The sequence below is a fragment of the Alternaria infectoria genome (genome assembly GCF_024043175.1).
Source record: "Alternaria infectoria strain BMP 0036 chromosome Unknown scaffold_8, whole genome shotgun sequence".
In the NCBI taxonomy this organism is placed as follows: domain Eukaryota; kingdom Fungi; phylum Ascomycota; class Dothideomycetes; order Pleosporales; family Pleosporaceae; genus Alternaria; species Alternaria infectoria.
In genome coordinates this window covers 328,951-347,511 of record NW_026250697.1, presented here as the reverse complement: position 1 = coordinate 347,511, position 18,561 = coordinate 328,951, and the positions used below count along the sequence as shown (strand labels likewise).

The 18,561-nt window shown below is 53.4% G+C and overlaps 6 protein-coding genes across 6 annotated transcripts; 3 read left to right on the top strand and 3 right to left on the bottom strand.

The window, feature by feature from the left end:
* Positions 1–1,264: 1,264 nt before the first annotated feature.
* J4E92_005538 (uncharacterized protein) lies at positions 1,265–1,927 on the top strand (the record flags this gene model as incomplete). Its single annotated transcript, XM_051496918.1, has 1 exon — positions 1,265–1,927. The coding sequence occupies one exon, from the start codon at positions 1,265–1,267 to the stop codon at positions 1,925–1,927; it is 663 nt and encodes a 220-aa protein (XP_051352578.1).
* Positions 1,928–3,253: 1,326 nt separating this feature from the next.
* RPL2 (60S ribosomal protein L2) lies at positions 3,254–4,251 on the top strand (the record flags this gene model as incomplete). Its single annotated transcript, XM_051496917.1, has 5 exons — positions 3,254–3,355; positions 3,427–3,487; positions 3,545–3,639; positions 3,695–4,000; positions 4,051–4,251. 5 exons carry the CDS (start codon positions 3,254–3,256, stop codon positions 4,249–4,251), a joined length of 765 nt encoding a protein of 254 aa, XP_051352577.1.
* A 366-nt stretch (positions 4,252–4,617) lies between these two features.
* Positions 4,618–9,379, bottom strand: J4E92_005536 (uncharacterized protein; the record flags this gene model as incomplete). Its single annotated transcript, XM_051496916.1, has 7 exons — positions 4,618–5,289; positions 5,354–7,430; positions 7,901–8,437; positions 8,490–8,781; positions 8,842–9,093; positions 9,143–9,303; positions 9,366–9,379. The coding sequence occupies 7 exons, from the start codon at positions 9,377–9,379 to the stop codon at positions 4,618–4,620; spliced, it is 4,005 nt and encodes a 1,334-aa protein (XP_051352576.1).
* Positions 9,380–10,903: 1,524 nt separating this feature from the next.
* Positions 10,904–13,633, bottom strand: J4E92_005535 (uncharacterized protein; the record flags this gene model as incomplete). Its single annotated transcript, XM_051496915.1, has 2 exons — positions 10,904–10,926; positions 10,984–13,633. 2 exons carry the CDS (start codon positions 13,631–13,633, stop codon positions 10,904–10,906), a joined length of 2,673 nt encoding a protein of 890 aa, XP_051352575.1.
* Positions 13,634–14,473: 840 nt separating this feature from the next.
* Positions 14,474–16,179, top strand: J4E92_005534 (uncharacterized protein; the record flags this gene model as incomplete). Its single annotated transcript, XM_051496914.1, has 3 exons — positions 14,474–14,476; positions 14,541–16,037; positions 16,090–16,179. 3 exons carry the CDS (start codon positions 14,474–14,476, stop codon positions 16,177–16,179), a joined length of 1,590 nt encoding a protein of 529 aa, XP_051352574.1.
* Positions 16,180–16,835: 656 nt separating this feature from the next.
* On the bottom strand, positions 16,836–18,254 carry J4E92_005533 (uncharacterized protein; the record flags this gene model as incomplete). Its single annotated transcript, XM_051496913.1, has 1 exon — positions 16,836–18,254. One exon carries the CDS (start codon positions 18,252–18,254, stop codon positions 16,836–16,838), a length of 1,419 nt encoding a protein of 472 aa, XP_051352573.1.
* Positions 18,255–18,561: the final 307 nt, after the last annotated feature.

Here is an 18,561-nt window from a genome sequence, read left to right as displayed (position 1 = left end):
CGTGGGCCCAGAACGTCAACAGAGCATGATCGGAAATGAGAGGGAGGTTCCCGCGGCGGGTACGCGATGTTTCAGCTGAACCGATGCAGGAACGGTTCACCCGCACTGGGCCGTATCCTTCTCGCCCTCTGGCTAGCACCACCGGTTCGATCTCGTTTCGCGGACTAATATGTAAATCTTCTGACCATGACTTTTGCCTTGATGATGATCATTGATCTTCTAGGGTGTTCTGCCGTCTTTCTATTATCGGAACAAGTTGAGGAGACAGCACCTTGCGCGAAACTGGTGGAAACGTCATGACATGTGGCGCTGTCTCATGCGCATAGTGGCGGGCTGTGCCTCAGAAACATGAGGCGATGGATAGTTGATGCCCTAAGGGTGTTTCACCGGGGATCTGCATTGTAGTCTTGTTTGCATGACGGTGTTGTTGTGGGTCGTCCAGGCATTGCAGTTACTATTGTTTCTTTTGATGGATTGATCGTACAGTAAGAACACCGAGATAATGATGGACGAGTGTCGTTCGACTGTCAGAACCTTCTGTTGCTGAGAGTTTCGCGTGCTCCCGCCGGTACTTCTCTCGGCTCTCCGTAGCGGCCGCTGCTGGTGAGATTGCCTAAAGACGCCTGGATCCGTCTGACGCGATCAGCACAGGCACACATGACTATTCCCCCCTCCCTTACACCGCATTCACATTGTATTCGGTCACAGAACACGTCAATGCTGCCAGAATAGCCACCGGTATGTTTCTTCGCATGGCAGGAAGTCCCAGGGTATCCAAGCCTTCCCAAGCTTTTGCCGAGGGAAATAAGCACGCCGATCCATGCAACCATCTGCAGGAATGGGAGGAAACGCCAGGGCTTCCCCACAGAACACTATAGTCATCTACCGTAGCTTGACGGAGCTTAATTAATCGGGGGTACTGCTCATTTACACTACTGGTGGAATGGTCTGAGGACCAGGGTTCGAGCAACGGAATGCGTCCCCCGGGGCTCGGGAGCACGTTTGCATGCGGATAGTGGCAAGCGCTCAGATGGCGAGGCGACAGCGGCTTCGGTCATGGACCTTGAAACAATCGCAATATGTTTGGTGCGAGATGTTTACAGCCTTTTAACCGTCAAGTCGTATATAGACCAAGGCTTGGAAGGACCATTAAGCTCACCACCAAGCATCTACACAAGCAGCCTTCACTTCCACATTCTCTTCTTCACTACCAATCAACGTTCTTTTACAACAAACCCACTTTTCCAACCTTTCAATCTTCAAAATGGTTGCCTTCAGCTCTATGGTCCTCGGCCTCACCGCCATTGCCGGCTCTGCCTTTGCCGCACCCACTGCCGATGTCCCTGACTTCGAGCTCGGCTCCAAGAGCCTCGCTGCCCGCCAGGACTACAACCAGAACTACAAGACCTCTGGCAACGTCCAGTTCAGCCCCACCAACAACGGCTACAGCGTCAACTTCTCCAACGCCGGCGACTTCGTCGTTGGCAAGGGCTGGAACAAGGGCACGACCCGCAAGATCAACTTCCAGGGCTCCACCACGCCCCAAGCCGGCACTGTCCTCGTCTCCGTCTACGGATGGACCACCGGCCCCTTGGTCGAGTACTACATCCAGGAGTACACCTCCAACGGAGCTGGTTCCGCCCAGGGCACCAAGATGGGCCAGGTCACCTGCGACGGCTCCGTCTACGACATCTGGAAGCACACCCAGGTCAACCAGCCCTCCATCCAGGGCACCACCACCTTCACCCAGTACATCTCCAACCGTGTGAACAAGAGGCCCGGCAGCGGCACTGTTACCACCAAGTGCCACTTCGACGCCTGGGCCAAGCTCGGCATGAACCTCGGTCAGCACAACTACCAGACTCTTGCCACCGAGGGCTGGGGCAACGCTGCTGGCAAGTCCCAGTACACCATCACCGGCTCATAGAGTGTTGACACACTTGTATATGAGGGCCACTGAGTGGCTTTGGACAATCGACCTGGATCAAGCATTGATTTGTTCGCTGGCGCAATGCAGTGAACTACTGAAGAGCTTGGTTGTTGAGGGTTTTCCTGTTGTAGATTTTGGTTTCCATCGTTCTTTCTTTCGATTCTTTGGGGGTCTTGACATACTCCTCGCATGTACATATTGCATCTTTTTGCTGGAAAAAATTCACTCTGGTCTGTTGTCTTGAAGACAGACAGCTATAATGATTGCTCCTTCTTGCTTGTGATGGTTCTTGTGATGTTGAAGTGAATACTGATGACTGTGCTGGTTTGGTGAGTGGTATAGCTAGCAATTCCCGCTTCAGCTATAAAGCCGGACACCCCTGAATCTAGCGCCTTCGGAAAGAATGTGCTGGGTTTGCGATGAATGACGCAAAAGGAAGATGTGAAGTCGTACGAGAAGACACGGACATGATGTGGACTTAATCGCGATAATCTTAGGTTATCGAGATTTTGTAAATTGAAACACGTTTTCTTCTTTCTGAATGAAACGTAGTGACATGAAGGTGCCTGCGCCTAACACTGATTACGAAGATGTGTTCCGCTGGTAAGTGCATACTCGCTTCGTTCTGGCGTGTGAGTCCAATGCAGGATGAGTATAAACTTCCAAGGCTCAAGTTCCGTAGTTCTGAACACGATCAAATGCGTTGACTAATAAATCGCCGTTGTGTCGCATGTATGCTCACGAACTCTGCCTCGCGCTTCTTTCGCTCCTATCATGCACCGATGCAGTGTTGGTAGAGCTGTACACACAACATACAGACTCAGGAATACGGCCGGCATGTTTCCCCGAGGGCAGACTCTCTGAAAACTCGAAAGCTACCACAATCATCGCGCACTTCATCGTACAACTTCAATGACGAGCGCGAACCAAGGCCAGTTCCTAATCTGAGTCAAGAACGTGTACTCTTCTCCGTTGGAACATTTAGATCCGAGGCGAATAGCGTGGTGATGTTCGTCGAACAAGCCACCGAAGTTAAAACGCGTCTTCTCAACGAAGTTTCGAGGAATGCGATGCTGATTTGGGGCTTCGTTCTGACGGACCGTGTTTCATGGTAACAACCGATACGATTTCTGATGGATTCTGAGAATCGGAAATGACGCTCTTGCTGTTGTTGTTGATGACGAGCCTTCAGGGTGTCGCCCACGTTGGAGAGAGTGGCCCGTGCACCCACTAAAAAATAAGCGACGTGGGCTCTTGTCGAAATACCTATCCATTGTGCGAACTCCAACGACCGACAATCCAACTCACATCAACACCGTCGTCATGGGTAGGGTCATTCGCAACCAACGTAAGGGTCGCGGCTCTATCTTCACGGCCAACACCCGCCTGAACAAGAACCCCGCCCAGTTCCGCACGCTCGACTTCGTACGTTCGCCGCCCGCACAATCGCGATATTGGACACACACATATTGGGATATGAGGGCTAATGGGTGCAGGCTGAGCGCAATGGTTACATTCGGGGTGTCGTAAAGGAGATCGTCCACGACTCCGGTCGTGGTGAGTACCCAGCCGCGAATTGCACGTCTGGGCCATTTTTAACGATTTCGTGAACAGGCGCTCCCCTCGCCAGGGTCACCTTCCGCAACCCCTACAAGTTCAAGCAGAACACCGAGACCTTCATCGCCAACGAGGGCATGTACACTGGCCAGGTCAGTCGAATTACCCCGGGCTACAACAACGGGAATGATATCTAACATTGCCAAGTTCATCTACGCCGGAAAGAACGCTGCGCTCACCATCGGCAACGTCCTCCCCCTCGCTTCCGTCCCCGAAGGTACCGTCCTCACCAACGTCGAAGACAAGAACGGTGACCGTGGTGCGCTCGGCCGTACCTCCGGTAACTACGTGACCGTTATCGGTCACAACCCCGATGAGGGCAAGACCCGTGTCAAGCTCCCATCTGGCGCCAAGAAGGTCCTTCCCAGCTCATGCCGTGGTATGGTCGGTATCGTCGCTGGAGGTGGCCGCACAGACAAGCCTCTCATGAAGGCGTCGCGTGCTAAGCACAAGGTATGTATTGTGGTCGTATTGGGATCAGCGCAGTCACTAACACCCCACAGTTCGCTGCCAAGCGCAACAGCTGGCCCAGGACTCGTGGTGTTGCCATGAACCCCGTCGACCATCCCCACGGTGGTGGTAACCACCAGCATATCGGTAAAGCCTCGACCATCTCCCGGTACGCCACCCAGGGTCAAAAGGCCGGTCTCATCGCCGCGCGGAGGACAGGTCTGCTCCGTGGTACTCAGAAGACAAAGGACTAGAGTGGTGCTTTGTGATCTGGTGGCGTTGGTCTACGACAGGAACGACAAAGATGCGGTCGGTTATTCTCTCCATACCTCTATATGCGGGTGGCCGGGCGTTATAACGAAATGGAAACTTCTCGGCAAGCTAGGCTTTCTTCTACTGTGGCTTGCATGCATGATAGGTTCTTAGGGAATGTGATTCCGAAAAATGCATCTGGTCTGAACTTCTGATATCGTCCACCATTCATTGAATCTGTCTGTGCTGTGACGTTGTGTTCCGACACTAAATATGTTCTATAGCAGAACCCCTAAGGTTTGTATGTCGCATAAATGCATGTCACGGTTTGATTCTTGGAATTGGACATTGCCACAGATCAACGACCCTCACGCTCCACCCATCTCCACATCGCCATCTCTGTCCTCCGCTTCGCTCTCGGTCCCAGTCCCACTACCCTCATCCCCGTCTTCCTTCTCCTTCTTCATCCTATAGTCCATATCCAACACACGATAATGTTTCCTATCATCGCCCAACACAACAATCACTCTCCTGCCCTTCCTGCCATTCACAACCAACTTCATCGGAGTGAACCGGCCTTCAAACACATGTTGCGTGTGCTTTTCAACCAGTTCTCGCGTTACAACTATCTTGTTTCGTGGTGACGGCGGCGGCGTGCCTTGTGGGAGAAAATGTTGCTGTAGCGAAGACTGCGGAAGCGGCGTGTAAGTGATGAGAGGGTGTTGGTGAGGTATGTCATTCGCGGCGGGTGTATAAGGTAGGGAGACGATGACGTTTGATAGCGATTTGTCGTCTGAGTGGAGCTGCAAGAGGATGAGAAGACAGGCGTCGTCTGCGAACTTTGCGTCGAGGATCTTAATGTCTTTGGTCGAGGGGGAGGCGGAGGAGAAGTCGAGGGTGGATATGGCGTAGGCGTGGATGTCGCGCTGTAGGTTGGATATGCTTTGTGCGTGTGAGATGCGGTGGATGTGTAGAAGAGTGGGCGATGAAGGGGCGGAGAGCGCGATGTAGGTACTCATGCTGTCTGAGGTCGATGATGGCTGTGTAGTGTTAGTATGTATCACTTCTCGAGCGTTGGTGGAAGAAGGAAGTCGGGTAGCATACCTCAAACACCATCCTCATGTCCAGTACACCCATCTCCCCGGCCTCATCAATTTCTTCAAGAACAACACCAGAGTTCATCTGGATGTTGGCTTCCTGCCACCTACTAATCTGCTTCAGCAGGCCCGTGACACCTGTGCTCAAATGGCCGAGAACATGTTCAAGGCATAACGCCTCTTCTTTGAACGTCGCACCTTCCTTCAACAACTCGATAGCCTTCTTCGTATCATCATAGCTCGCTTCCTCTCTCCCCTTGGCTTTACCATCCAACTGCGCCTCTGGTCTGAGAAACGGCGTAACATCCGACTTGGTAAGCCCATATTGGATATACGCCAGTACCTGCGAAACGTCGACACCCGGATCGCGCTGTTCCATTTCAGCTCTAGACTGCGAGTCCAACTCTGTGGCCTCGAAGTCAATGGTAAATCTGAGCCATTTACTGAAGCTGTGGAACTGTCTTTTCTCTTCCGATGCGTACAGCATGGCTGTGTGGGCTAGTAATCGCATATTCTTCAGCGTCTCTAACAGCGATGAGAAGTCCGTCATTGGTCCGCTGAAGATCCAATCTCGGTCGTGGAATTGCGCAAGTCCGCGCAGACGCGAGATGACGATGGAGCAACGGTCGAGTGCTGGGATGAGGTTCTCGTGAAGCAAAGCAAGAAGCGTGGTGAATGAGGAAGTAACGGTGTTGTCCCAGCGCTTGTGTCCTGCTTCTGCCAATTCGTCGACAAGCCATTCTTTGAGAACGGGATTGCAGTTTCCTGTGCATGCTGTGTGGAAGAGGTTCGTGACAAGATCGCCTAGTTCCTTCTCTTCGAGTGTTTCGCTAATGTTCATCATGAATTTTCGCGGCAGGTCTTGCGCGTGCTTGAAGAAAGCGCGGACGCGCTGGAGGGTTTGAGTGATGTACAGGAGCAGGTTCTGTAGTTGTGATGTTTTTGCTGCGATGAGATGCAGATAGATGCCTGCGGAGGGGATGAAGTTCAGTGTCAGAGGGATATAGGCGATGCTCTTCTTTTGTGACGAGGTGGTCGATGACGTTTGCATCAGGAGGCTGTGTGTACAGCTGTATGGGTGACTTGTATGCAGTATTGGCGTGCTCGACATGTTCCAGGCTCTCGGAAGCTGGACGTTGACTGTTTCGAGCGAGTCGTATATCGAGGGGTGGACAGTTCCACGGTCGGTCAGTCGAATGAACATGTCGACAGAGTTGTGATCTTTCAGATGATGCGAATGCAGAAGCGAGTCCACTTCAGCTTGCGAACTGAACGCTCCAGTATCTGCCTGTGAGACGCGCATGAAGGGTAATGCTGGTGCAAGGGGAATGGCGGGGAGTTTGGGTAGCACCGATTCCATATCCATCATAGCGAGCTGATCCGGTAGGTCAGGCGCGATGTCCAAGGTCTGAAAGTCCGGCTGTCGCTGCAGAAAGTCCTCCAGCGTGGTATCATCCTTGAACGCATCCCATTCCTCCGTCGTCGGATTGCCAAAGACATCAGTCTTCGCAGGCGTAACGCCGTTGGCATTCTTCGGTTTCAATCCGGTGCGCTTCTTCACAGTGTCCACATTGATGAAGTTCAGGCCCCAGCCTATACACCTTACCCTAGCTGGATTCTCATCTTCTACCATGCTACTAGTGGCGCCCTCGACTTCCGGCAACATGACGTCCTTGTGCGTAACCTTGCCCGTCTCGGCACTCACCAAGTCCGTGCTTCCATCGCTCCAACTGACAGCGATGCTTTTGCCGTTGAACTCCCACTGCAGCGCATCAACGCGCAAATCCTCGCTCTTTCTTTTCAGTCCAAATGCTCTTTGACCATTAATTCGGTAGACATCGAGGCTCTCCTCATCTGTAACTAGCGCTATGAGATCCATGGTAGGGCAGTACGAGATGAGATGTGGATGTATCGGGTGCAGCAAGATCTTCTCCGCTTGCTGCAACAGCTGCGGCCCATTGCTCGAGTCGGTCGTGGCCATGGCTGTAAGTAGTCGGCCCCAAAGGCCGTTGCTGAGGAAGTCGGTTCGTAAGTGGAGGATGATGGTTTGTTTGTGCACATGGAAGTCGCGTTCTAGACCAGATCTGTGCCTAGCGCGCTCGCGCTATCACGTTGTTCAGCATCAACAGCCAAGAAATGCAGGAACGGACAGTAAATCGTCTTCAACATGGTATCGTGCGAGACGCACTTCTCAAGGAGGTAGTAAAGCACGTGGCACGTGAACTTGATGCTTGATAATTGAACATAAAAAATATTTGCAATTCGAGTGCTAAAGAAAGATACCATCCTTCTATGCCTTCTGGGTATACATATCGTGCTATCATAGTACAAGTACAAGTGGCCGGCACCTTGATCCGAGGCGCCTGTTCCACTACCCTAAACCCCATGTTACAAATTTCACCTCAAACGCCACGATGCGATACAATGCAATTCCGCAAACCAGTCGTGTCCTCAAACGTAGGACTTGTCTCCGTATATGTTGAGACGCCCGAGACTGGCAAAAGCCTGCACCCATCGACTGTCATCATCGGCCGACCTGTTTCATCGGACTGACGAGTTCCTCTTCGGTTGTACCGACTCTTTTTGCACACGCCCTCTGCCCGTGCCGCTGAGTCTACCATTTAACCTTGCCTCCTCGTCGAAGCTTGTTCGTTTGGTGTTTTGGCCACCCTCCAAATCATCGTCGCTGTCGGCCAAATCTCCAAGCTCGAACTGGTTCTCAACGTCGTAGTCATGCATCAGCGCGCTACGGTCGCCAGCGTCCGCATAACTAGGCCTGCCATCACGAACGACACCAATCGACTGTCGCTCAAACAGTTCTTCGCTGCGCCGCGCTTGCATACTGCGTCTTGTAGGGAAACCGGATATGGCGTCAGAAGGCGGGCCGTCGGTGAAACGCGAGCCGTATGCGTTGCTGCCGTTGGGGTCTTCGCGCGAAAGGTTCAATAGATATACGCCGGAGAAGATGATGAGAAAACCACAGAGGAGGGAAATGGTATTGACGGCAGACGTGGTGTTGAAGCCTTGGAAGAGGAGGCAGGACGCGATGAGGGTGCAAGTCGTGAACATGACGTAGTAGAGCGGGTTGACACTGTAGTGGTGCGTTAGCACTCGTTGGTGAAACTTGAGGATGCAGAACGTACATGTTTGTCGAGAACTGGCTCAAGGCCTTGTTGAAGTAGTTCATCTGTGTAAGAATGCATCCGACCACCAAGATTACGAAGACGTATGTGGAGGGGTGCGTGAACTGGTTGTTGCCCGCGAATGTCATCTTGAGGGCGATACCGAAGGCCTTGATGAACATGATGGAAACGGAGCCGGCGGTCGAGCAAATGGAGAGGTAAATGAGCGGGTTCTTGCGACCGTACTTGGGCGCAACACTGTAGATCATGAAGATGCAGAAAACGACGCAGAAAGCGCAGTAGAAGAGAAATCCTAAAAACGTTGCGTTAGTCTCTGTCGTAGCCTTGACGGCAGAAGCGCGCGTAAACGTACCTGGCTGAAGCGCAAGGTTCAAGATCTCCTCCACGGACTCAACCTCTTTGTCCGGCGGCGCATGTAGCACGATAATGACAGATCCGATAAGACATATCGCGCAGCCAATCTTGCCCAGAAGTCCTAATTGTTCGTCCAGGAAGTATGAGCCGAGTACCGCACCGATAAGAACTGAAAGGGCGCCGAGGGGAGTTACGAGGATGGCAGGCGCGAAGGCGTATGCCGCGAAGTTGAAGATCTCGCCGAGTACCACTGTATGCCATCAGTCACGCACATGGCGTAGCATCGCGTGTGCACCCACTCGTTGTTATGCCGGCCCACCACACGGGGTTCTGCAGGTATCCAAAACCGTCGCCGTTGAAGCCCTGCTTCTCCATCGAGGCATTGAGGCCCTTCTTCGTAATGACAAAACTTGCGCCAATGGCTAGTGACGAGCTCACGGCCAGCATGAGTCCTACATATCTGTCCTTATCGTCAGTCCCTGGGGCTTTTCGTGCAGAACGGCGTGCCTTGGCGCAACGTACTTGTCTTCGACCATTTTGCCGGTTGTCGTAGGTCTATGCGACCTGTCTTGGTTCTTTGCGGCCAGGTAGTATCAATATCGACGTCGCTGTGAATGTGCGCAGGCGATAGCAACGGGCGTGGGTGGTGTGAAGCTAGTGCGCGGCGGTTGACGTTGGATTGCGCGGACTGGGGTTATCGATAGGCGCCTGTGTCGTGGCCTGCCGAGGAGGAAGGAAGGACGCCAGTGGAAGGAGCGATGATGCGCAAGCGCCGAGTTGACTGACTGACTGAACGACCGACTGCGACGGACGATAGATATGATATGCAGGTGCGATGGCAGATGCGACGGAAGAGGTGGTGGGTTGGGGATGCTTGCGCAAGAAGCGATTCGCGTTTCACCAAACGCTGGTTCCTGTGCCGAGCCAAGGATCAAGTGACTGCAACAAAGGTGGGCGAGACGTCTAGACGTGTCGAGGGAGCAAGCGAGCGCGGGGAATCTCGTGACCAAGGGCACGATCCAGCGACAATGAACGAGAGTGAGAACGAGTGCAATGATTCAGGACTGTGTTGTGATGATTGACCAAAGATGCGTGCGCGTTCTGTCTATCTATCGATAAACCGTTTCCCAACAAGGTGGCGTGCCGTATCGGTCTCGCCAGTGCCATGACCCCAAGGTTTCACGGCGGCTTGCGTCTTACGCAGGGGCTTCTTTTTTAGCTTCCCCTGTCCCCGTCCTCACGCCTCACCCACGCTAGGGTTAGAGCCTGTCGATCTCCTCGTCAGACAAAGACGCGGCATTCCATCCTGCAATATCTAGCCGCAAATATAGCTATAATTCTCCCTTGGCTTTGCGCGCCCTCATCTCTACAGGTGACATGTGCCAGGAACAGCTGTGGGTGGAGTCAAATTGGCAATAGTGCCGTCTCCAGCTCGAGTGCTGCGCCTCGTGATGATCCGTCTAGTGTCCTCAGGCGCAACCAAAATAGCATACCTCGTAATCGCTCCCCACAACATGCGATCGAGAATGATTACGTCGCTGTGCTGATCGTGGTTCACGTAACAATTCACCACCGAGGTATGGCCAAGGATCATTCTGTGCATGTGACTTTTCGATTCAGGCTCTCCAACTCAGGGTTGAAAGTGCCTAGAGTCCCTTCAGGGTATCCTGAACTTCGACTCAAAACATCGGGTATATGGCTCGAGACACCTTAAGATTCCATATTTCCACCACCAGATCCTCCACCGCCCCTGGACATATCACCCTGACCTCCGCATACTCCAAGAAATTGTGCAGAAGAAAGAAACATCGCCCAAATTGCAATCCCTGTAGTGGCAGGGCATAACACAAAGAAAACGCGCAAGAAGATGCACTCTCTTACCTTTTGGTAACCATGTTCCTCCACAAGGTTTGGTATCCGGCGGCGCGCGCTGCATGGTCGGACCTGTTATTAGTATACATCATATTAGTTCAAGGGCGCACTGAGTTGAAGAAAGGGCGGAAATGAAGCTGCTTGTTAGTAGAGTCGAAAACCCGGTAGACTTTGAGGACGGCGGGCCTTCATACTCTGGGGCGCTTGGCGTCTGGTGCAAGATAGTCAGCGCATGAGCTTCGCTTATGTATAAAGATCGTGAGCTTACCTATAGAGTCAGATGCAATATCCGCTCCATGTCCAGCCTCGTCGATGGATCGCTTTTGTCCTTGTGGGGACACATCATTGGCATCGTTAGACGAGGCCGTTGTAGGATCTGCAGCCGAAGACGTTGCGTTCGCAGTCTGTCCAGCCACACCGTCCTCTCCGTCTTGGGCGTCGGTGTGATCATGTGCCATGGCCGGCATCTCTGAACCCTCTTGAGCAAGATCCGGGTCGGCGTCCCACTCAGGATTGTTTTCCAGATCCAGAAAGTCGTCCGTACCGTTCACATCGTTGCCATCCGTCACATCGGCGCCAGCAACGTTGAACTCGTTTCCATACTTAAAGTCCAGATCTGCCTGTTCGTCCTGGTACTCTTGGGTGGCGAAGTCTTGGTTAGTGTCGCCGTCGTATGCGTCTGCACCATAGTCATCTGTTCCATCCGCTTGAAAGTCCTGGAAGGGGTCCTCGTCGTCGAAGGCCTGCACGAAGTCTTGGTACGACTGTTCATTGTCGTCATTGCCTTCAGTCTGGTCATGTACTGCTTCGCCATGAGGGTCTTCGACAGCTTCCCCAGTATTTTCGGCGGCATTCTCATTGTGGCTGAATGAGCCTACAGTAGAGCCATGTCCATCTGCGTTGGCAGATTCATCGCCTTGGAGCGTCGCGGACGAAGGTGAGGGCTCATCAGCGGAAGCATCTTCAGCGCTCTTAACATCCACGGCCGGTTCGTCTTCTTCGTCACTGTAGTCAATCAAGTCATCTTGCTCCTGCAAGCGAAGGGCCTCCGACTCGGCGTCGGTCTTCTCGCTCGGTTTGGGACTATCTTGCTGAGGTTGCTCCACAACTTCCTGAGGATTTGTGGATACGTCACTAGGATTAGCAGCTTGCACACTGTGGCTTTCTTCAGCGGCCGGTGCTTGCTCCTCTTCTGGCAAATGTGCAACCTCAATCTCCTCGCGCTCTGGATCCTCCGCATCATCACCCTCTTGAGCATTCTGCTCAGTGGGTTCTTCGTGTTGATCGAGCTCATTGTAAGAAGCATGATCGACCGATGTGTGCTCCACTTCATGCACATGCACTCCCTCGCCGCCATGGGCCTCTGGCTCATCTTCTGCTTCGTCATCGTGCTCGCCGTCGTGGGCCTCTTGTTCACCTTCTCCTTCATTGTGGTCACTCTTGCCGTCATGTTCTGGTGCCTGTGCTTCAGCATTCGCAGACTCCGGCTCCTCAACATGATCTCCCGCTTCTTCTCGCTGCTCACCGTACGCTTGATCTTGCTCCTGGGTGTCCCACTCAGTGGGCTCATCACTTGAAGCCCCAGAAATCATGCCAGCGAAATGTGTCTCACCAGCGATAACGGCAGCCTCAAAAGCAGAATAGCCGCTCCCTTGGTCGGCATATTTCGCGATGTCTGAGAGCAGAGTGGCGAAGCGAGGTCGCAACATCATGGAGATATAAAAGGAGTCTGGGTTGTTGTTGCCATCTTGTGCATGGAGCGAACGGTAGTATCCCACAAGACGCTCAAGCGAAACAGCTACACATGCCGTGTTGTCTTCGAAGATTTCCAGATTCTGCAAGTGCTCAAATTTGAAGCCGATCTCTGTCTCGTTTGACACATCCTCACACAGGGACATACGGCATGCTTGGAAGAGGTCTGACAAACTAGCCTTCGCAAGCGAGATGTCCTGAATGAGCCAGTCACCACTGTTGTCGTAATCATGCTGTTTGAAAAGCCAATACTCTTCGCCATGGAGGTTCACGGTGACAGATGGAAATTCAGATGAGTCGCTGTCATGATGCTCGCTGTCATGAGCAGTAGCTTCTTGTTCATAGCTGTGGTGTGTCGAGTCTTGATCTTGGGTTTCACCATCTGCATGTTGGTCCTGGCCTGGCAACATGACACCGCCGTCACCATCATCATTTTGACTGTCTTCTTCGTTGTCGTCAACCGATTGCGGGTGGGGTGAGGGTGCGGCTTCATGCGCCGCTGAGCGCGTCGGGCTGTCATCAGCTACGGTCTGGGGCTCTCGGTGCGGGCTGGGCGACTTGTTATCTGCAGACATGGGAAGTAGAGCTTGCAAATCAGCGGGTATCTCATCTTGCTGTTCAGTCATCTCCTTAGGCAGTTCGTCATGTACCGCCTGCGCGTCCGAGTAGTAGCTTGCGTAGCTTTCGGTTCGCAGCCATGGTGAGCGTAGCTCGGGGTTATGGTAGTCGTCGCCCTCCTCCTCGGAATAGTCGATTAGGTCGTCGTCTTGATGCGAGGTATTCGTCTGGATTGGGGGAAGGTTGACTGCGGCAGGCTGTGGTGACTGTGCGGGCTGTGCGGACTGATCCGGCTGCGCAACAGGCTGGTCAACGAGTGTGACACCTTGGTCTTCCTGGAAGCTATAATCTTCTTCAATCACGTCCTCTTGGTCGACCATGAAATCGTCCTGCTCGCCAGGCACGGTCTGAGCATCCACGTCGTTGACCGAGGCTGCATCGTTCATAGACATCTCTTCGTCCTGGGGCTGGGGAGGCGGGGGGTCGAGATCTAAGTCGATGTCACCATCGTCGAAGTCGATGCCGCCATCGTCGGAATGCAGATCCATGTTGTCGTCGTCGACAGTTGAGATTCCAAAACCTGGTATTGTGTGTGCTGCGGCAGCCATGGTATGCGATCAGGGGCGCAAGTGAGGCGTTTGCAGGCGTTGGTTTGTCGGTCGAAACGCGTAGAATAAAAGGAGTGTGGAAAGCGCGTCACAGCTGGGTGCGAGTCACTAGGTGGGTGGCGATGCGGCAAACCGGGGTTTGTGGTGAGTGCGCAGCGTCGCTCAGAGGCTACAAGGGCATGGCGATGAGTTTCGCAAGGGATTTACGATGGTGAGAGCCTGTACGCGGTGAGGATGAGGAGGCTTGTCTGGAAATTGGACAAAGGAAGCACGGTGGTGTTCGCGCTAAGATGGGAAAGTGCTTTGGCGCAAGCGGGCAAGTGGCAGGTGCTAACGTGGTTTCACTTACACTTGACGCGGATGCACTGTATACTTTTTGGATGTTGCTGCTCGCGACGGCGCAACAAATATCTCGTGTAGGAAAGCGGGAGAAGTAATCAAGTTGCAGCTTGCAGGTGTTGTCAAACAGGCCAGCGGAGGGGAAGCTGCGTCAGTGAGGATTTGCCGCTAGGCAGACGGAAGCTGCACGTGACCACAGGTGTCCACTTTGGAACCTCCAGGTGTTGCGACTGGTGCAGTTGGGCTGGCTCAGTGACCTGTCCAGCTCGCGTCCTGATTTTGATACAATCTCGTCGTGTTCTTGTTTCTTCGTACTAAATACGTCTTCTCATCCTCCGTAAACACGACAGGCGGAATTGTGTTCCTTAGCAACTTCCTGGCGGACAATATTCCCCTCCACATTCGACAACGCGGCCTCAAGTCTAGGGGACATTGTACACGAAGCCAGTACACCCCAAACAGCACCACCAACCCTTGCGACTCCTACGAACTCTAGATACAATGGTATGAGACCACGCATAAGACAATTGGTGCGCCTCCCTCTACAACACCAAGCTGACGAAGCCAGGTGGTCCTCGCAGCTTCAATATGCACCCGAGGCGGCAAGGCGGTCGTCTCCCGCCAGTTCCGCGAGATGCAGCGTTCCCGTATTGAAGCCCTCCTCGCATCCTTCCCCAAGCTCGCCGATAGCGGAACCCAGCACACGACCTGCGAACAGGACAACGTGCGATACGTATACCAACCCCTCGACGAACTCTACATGGTTCTGATCACCAACCTACAATCCAACATCCTGCAAGACATCAACTCGCTGCACCTGTTTGCTCAGGTTGTCTCTTCGATATGCAAATCCCTCGACGAGCGCGAGATCCAGAAGAATGCCTTCGAGCTTCTCACTGCCTTTGACGAGATCGTCACATTGGGTTACAGGGAGAACCTGACCATGAGCCAGATCAAGACCTTCTTGGACATGGAATCGCATGAGGAGCGCATCCAGGAAATCATCGCACGGAATAAGGAGCTCGAGGCGTCAGAAGAGCGCAAGCGCCGGGCCAAGCAGCTCGAGATGCAAAGGAAGGAGATGTCAAGATCCCAGCGAGCAGGTGGAGGCATGGGAGGCGGTATGGGCAGCGGCATGGGCGGTGGCATGGGCGGTCGTTCACCTTCGTATCCCGCCTTCACACCCAGCGTGCCTACGACCAACGTCACCGACACGTACGACAGCTACGAAGCCGAAAAGAAGAAGGCTACCAGCAAGCCATTGGCTCTGGGCAAGAAAGGCATGCAGCTCGGCAAGAAGAACAAGACCAACAACATGTACGAGCAAGTCACTGGCGAGCAGGCGCCAGCAGAGGAGGAACCGCTCGTCGCACCCAAGCCGTCTGCTCCCGCTGCGGTCGCTCCAGCAAGCGCACGCCAATCCACCTCGACCGATCGCGAGGCTGTACACATCACGACCAACGAAACCATCTCCGCCCGCCTGGATCGTGAGGGTCTTCTCAAGTCCTTCGAAGTCAAGGGCGAGATGCAACTTAAGATTACCGACCCCTCCCTCACACAAGTCAAGCTCGACCTGGCCACCGGTGACACTCGCGGCGCACAGCTGATGACACATCCCAAGGTTGACAAGGCGGTCTTCAGGAATGATAAGGTCCTTCAGTTGGCCGACACAAGCAAGGGCTTCCCCTCCAACATGGGCATTGGCGTTATGAAGTGGAAGCTGGCACCGCGGCCTGACGACATTTCCGACCCGCCCATCACCTTCCGCGTATGGGTCGAGGACTCAGGCAACATGTACAACATCACTGTGGAATACGAGCTCACCGGCGGTGATTCGTTGAAGGATGTCACCGTCACCATCCCATACCAGACCGACGAGCCCAACGTTTCGAGTTTCGATGCCGTATACGAGGTTAGCGGTGACAGCATCGAGTGGAACATTGGTGCCGTGGACGATGCGAACAGCTCCGGTAGCTTCGAATTCGAGGCCCAGGCTGGCAGTGATTCCGAATTCTTCCCTATGAACGTCCGGTTCAGCAAGGCCACACCATTCGTGGACGTCGATGTAAGTCGTTCTTCTCTATACACCACGATTTCCAAGCTAACAAGCGCGATAGGTTTCCTCTGTAACCCTCCTTTCCATGGGCCAAGAGATCAACTTCTCCAAGGACGTCAAGTCTGTTGCTGAGAACTACACCATCTCATAGACCTTACTTTTATACGCGGAAGGTGGTAGATTTGGAAGACGGAAGAGCTAGTCGGAATATCTCATCAATAGCTCTCGTGTCTGCAGAGGACTGTTCAGATACACCGAGTGGAATGACAAACTTTACACTGATCCCTGTACTTGACGTGATGTCTCGCCTTGAGCCGAACCATTGAATGTACATGCACACCGAAGCATTTCTATTAGAGAGAGATGGAATTTCAATCATGAACGCACAAGGAAGAAAGAACCATTATTGTTAGATATCTTGATTCATTCTCAACACCCTACGATGCTACTATCTACTCTCTCAAAACATCATTCTGTATCTATCTGTTCATGTTGTCTTCATATGTCCTCCCAACCTCGCACCAACGTATGTATACGTGCGCGCGGTATATCATTGATTCAAGTAAGCCTCCCCTTCAATGCGCTGCTAAGTCGCTAGATAATCGCGTCGATGGTATCTGAAAAAGTGGAGAGAAAAAAAGCCGAATGCTGTACATGGAAAAAAAGCGTATCTGGAAAGGCGAAGACGCAGAGATCTATTCGGCCGTAAAAGTAAGCTGGAAAAGGCGGATCTGTCGCGAGAAGATGTGAAGGTAAATGTTGCGGACGTGGTAAGCTGCGCATCGATGCCGTAGACGGGGTTCATGTTCAGATAACAGCATCGCCCAAGAAAGCAAAGTCCTCCATAAGCGCATGCACACCACTCATCGAACTCTCCCTCTGCACACTAATCGTGCGCTGCAAGCGCTCCGTCTCCGCAACGACCGTCGACTCCGCAAGCGTAGTTTTACTCCCGACATCATGCTCGGGCAGACTATACTGGAAGCCAAGTCCAAAGCAAGCCGCTTGGCGCCGCGACGAGCGCCGTGACGACGCGTCAGAGTGCTGCGTCTCGACTTTGAAGAGGTCGGAGCCGAAGGTTGAGATGCGGAGTTCGTTGAGTTGGGGTGGGGTGGAGAGGCGGTAAGGGGATTGGACGTCTTCTTCTGACTCTTCTTCTTCCTCGTTGTCGGTGGTGTCGGTGGAGATGGTCTGGATTTCAGGGACCGTGGAGGTGTGTTTTGGGGAGGTGGCTTGCCGGGGTGAGGCGTACGAGTAGTGGATTAGTAGGCCTTGGGGCGTGTCGATGTCGCTGTCGTTGCTGGTGAGGGAGCTGAAGGTGGGGGAGAGGACGGCGTCGTCGTTGTTGTCCGAGATGGGTGAGTTGTAGCCGATGGAGTCGTTGCTCCAGGTGGAGAAGTGGCTGCGTGCTTTGTCTTGGAAAGACACGCTGAAGTTGTTGAGACGCTCGTCGTCTTCGTCTTCTTCGAACTCGTTTTCTGGCTCGCTGGCTGGAAGTTCACTGATCGTGGCTTCGTTGCATGCGTAGAGTGGTGCGGGTATCAGGTAGCGAGGAAGGGCTGGAAGTTCTTTGTCCAGTGGTGACTGACGAAGATTTGTGCTTTGGTTGCCACCATGGCTTGAGCTGGGTCGCTCATTAGACATAGGAGCACCGAGGAAGGTCGACGGTCGTGAGAGTACGGGCGCAGATGGGGTGTCATCCTCCACCACACGATTCTCCACTTCGAAGTCTTCTTGAAGCTTAGGAGACGAAAGCCAAGGGTCATTAGAGAATAGGTAATGCTGGGTTCGTCTTGTGTCGCTAGAGTTGGCACGAAGGCGGTTTTGCTCGACCTTGAACTCGCTTGTAATTACAGTTGAGGGAACGTGCGAGCGGCGACGCCTTGTGGGGCGTTCATCAGGAGTGGGCAGCTCTGCAGGTCCAAACAATGAGTCGTGGACGGGATCAACAGGATGCGATGCCAGTGGGGAGAACTCCCTTCGGATGTTCGGTACTGCGCGCGACGTTGTCGTGGTGGGTATCTCCACCTCTCTGATAGACTCGATTGAAGGTCGGTACACAGACAGTGGAATGAGGTTGAGTTCCTCTCCTCCACTGACAAGTACCGGCGCACTGATGTCTAGCTCTCTGGTCTTTGACCCGCTACGATTTCTCGAAGCTGATCGTTTCGATGCCAACTTCTCTTTCAGAACCTTGAAGTCCGGGAAGATGGGAGTAGACGGCATGTAGGGAGATGCCGATGCGCTGCGAGCATGGCGCACTACATGTGGAGACAGTAAGCCTTCTGTGGGTGGATGTGTCGCTGATTTTGGGGTCCACGGGGAAGGCAGAGGCAAAGTGTAGGCCTCACCACTACTACCTGACCTCGGAGGCAGTCCAGGCCTTAGACTAGGTGGTACTGGAGTCAGATACCTATCTTTGGGGTCGCGTGTGAAAGCGGAAGAGGTATCTGAGATGCTGCGGCTGTGTCCCCCTTCGCGGGGCACATCCAAGACATTAAGGCGCTGCCCTGGCAGAAGAGGGCAAAATGTC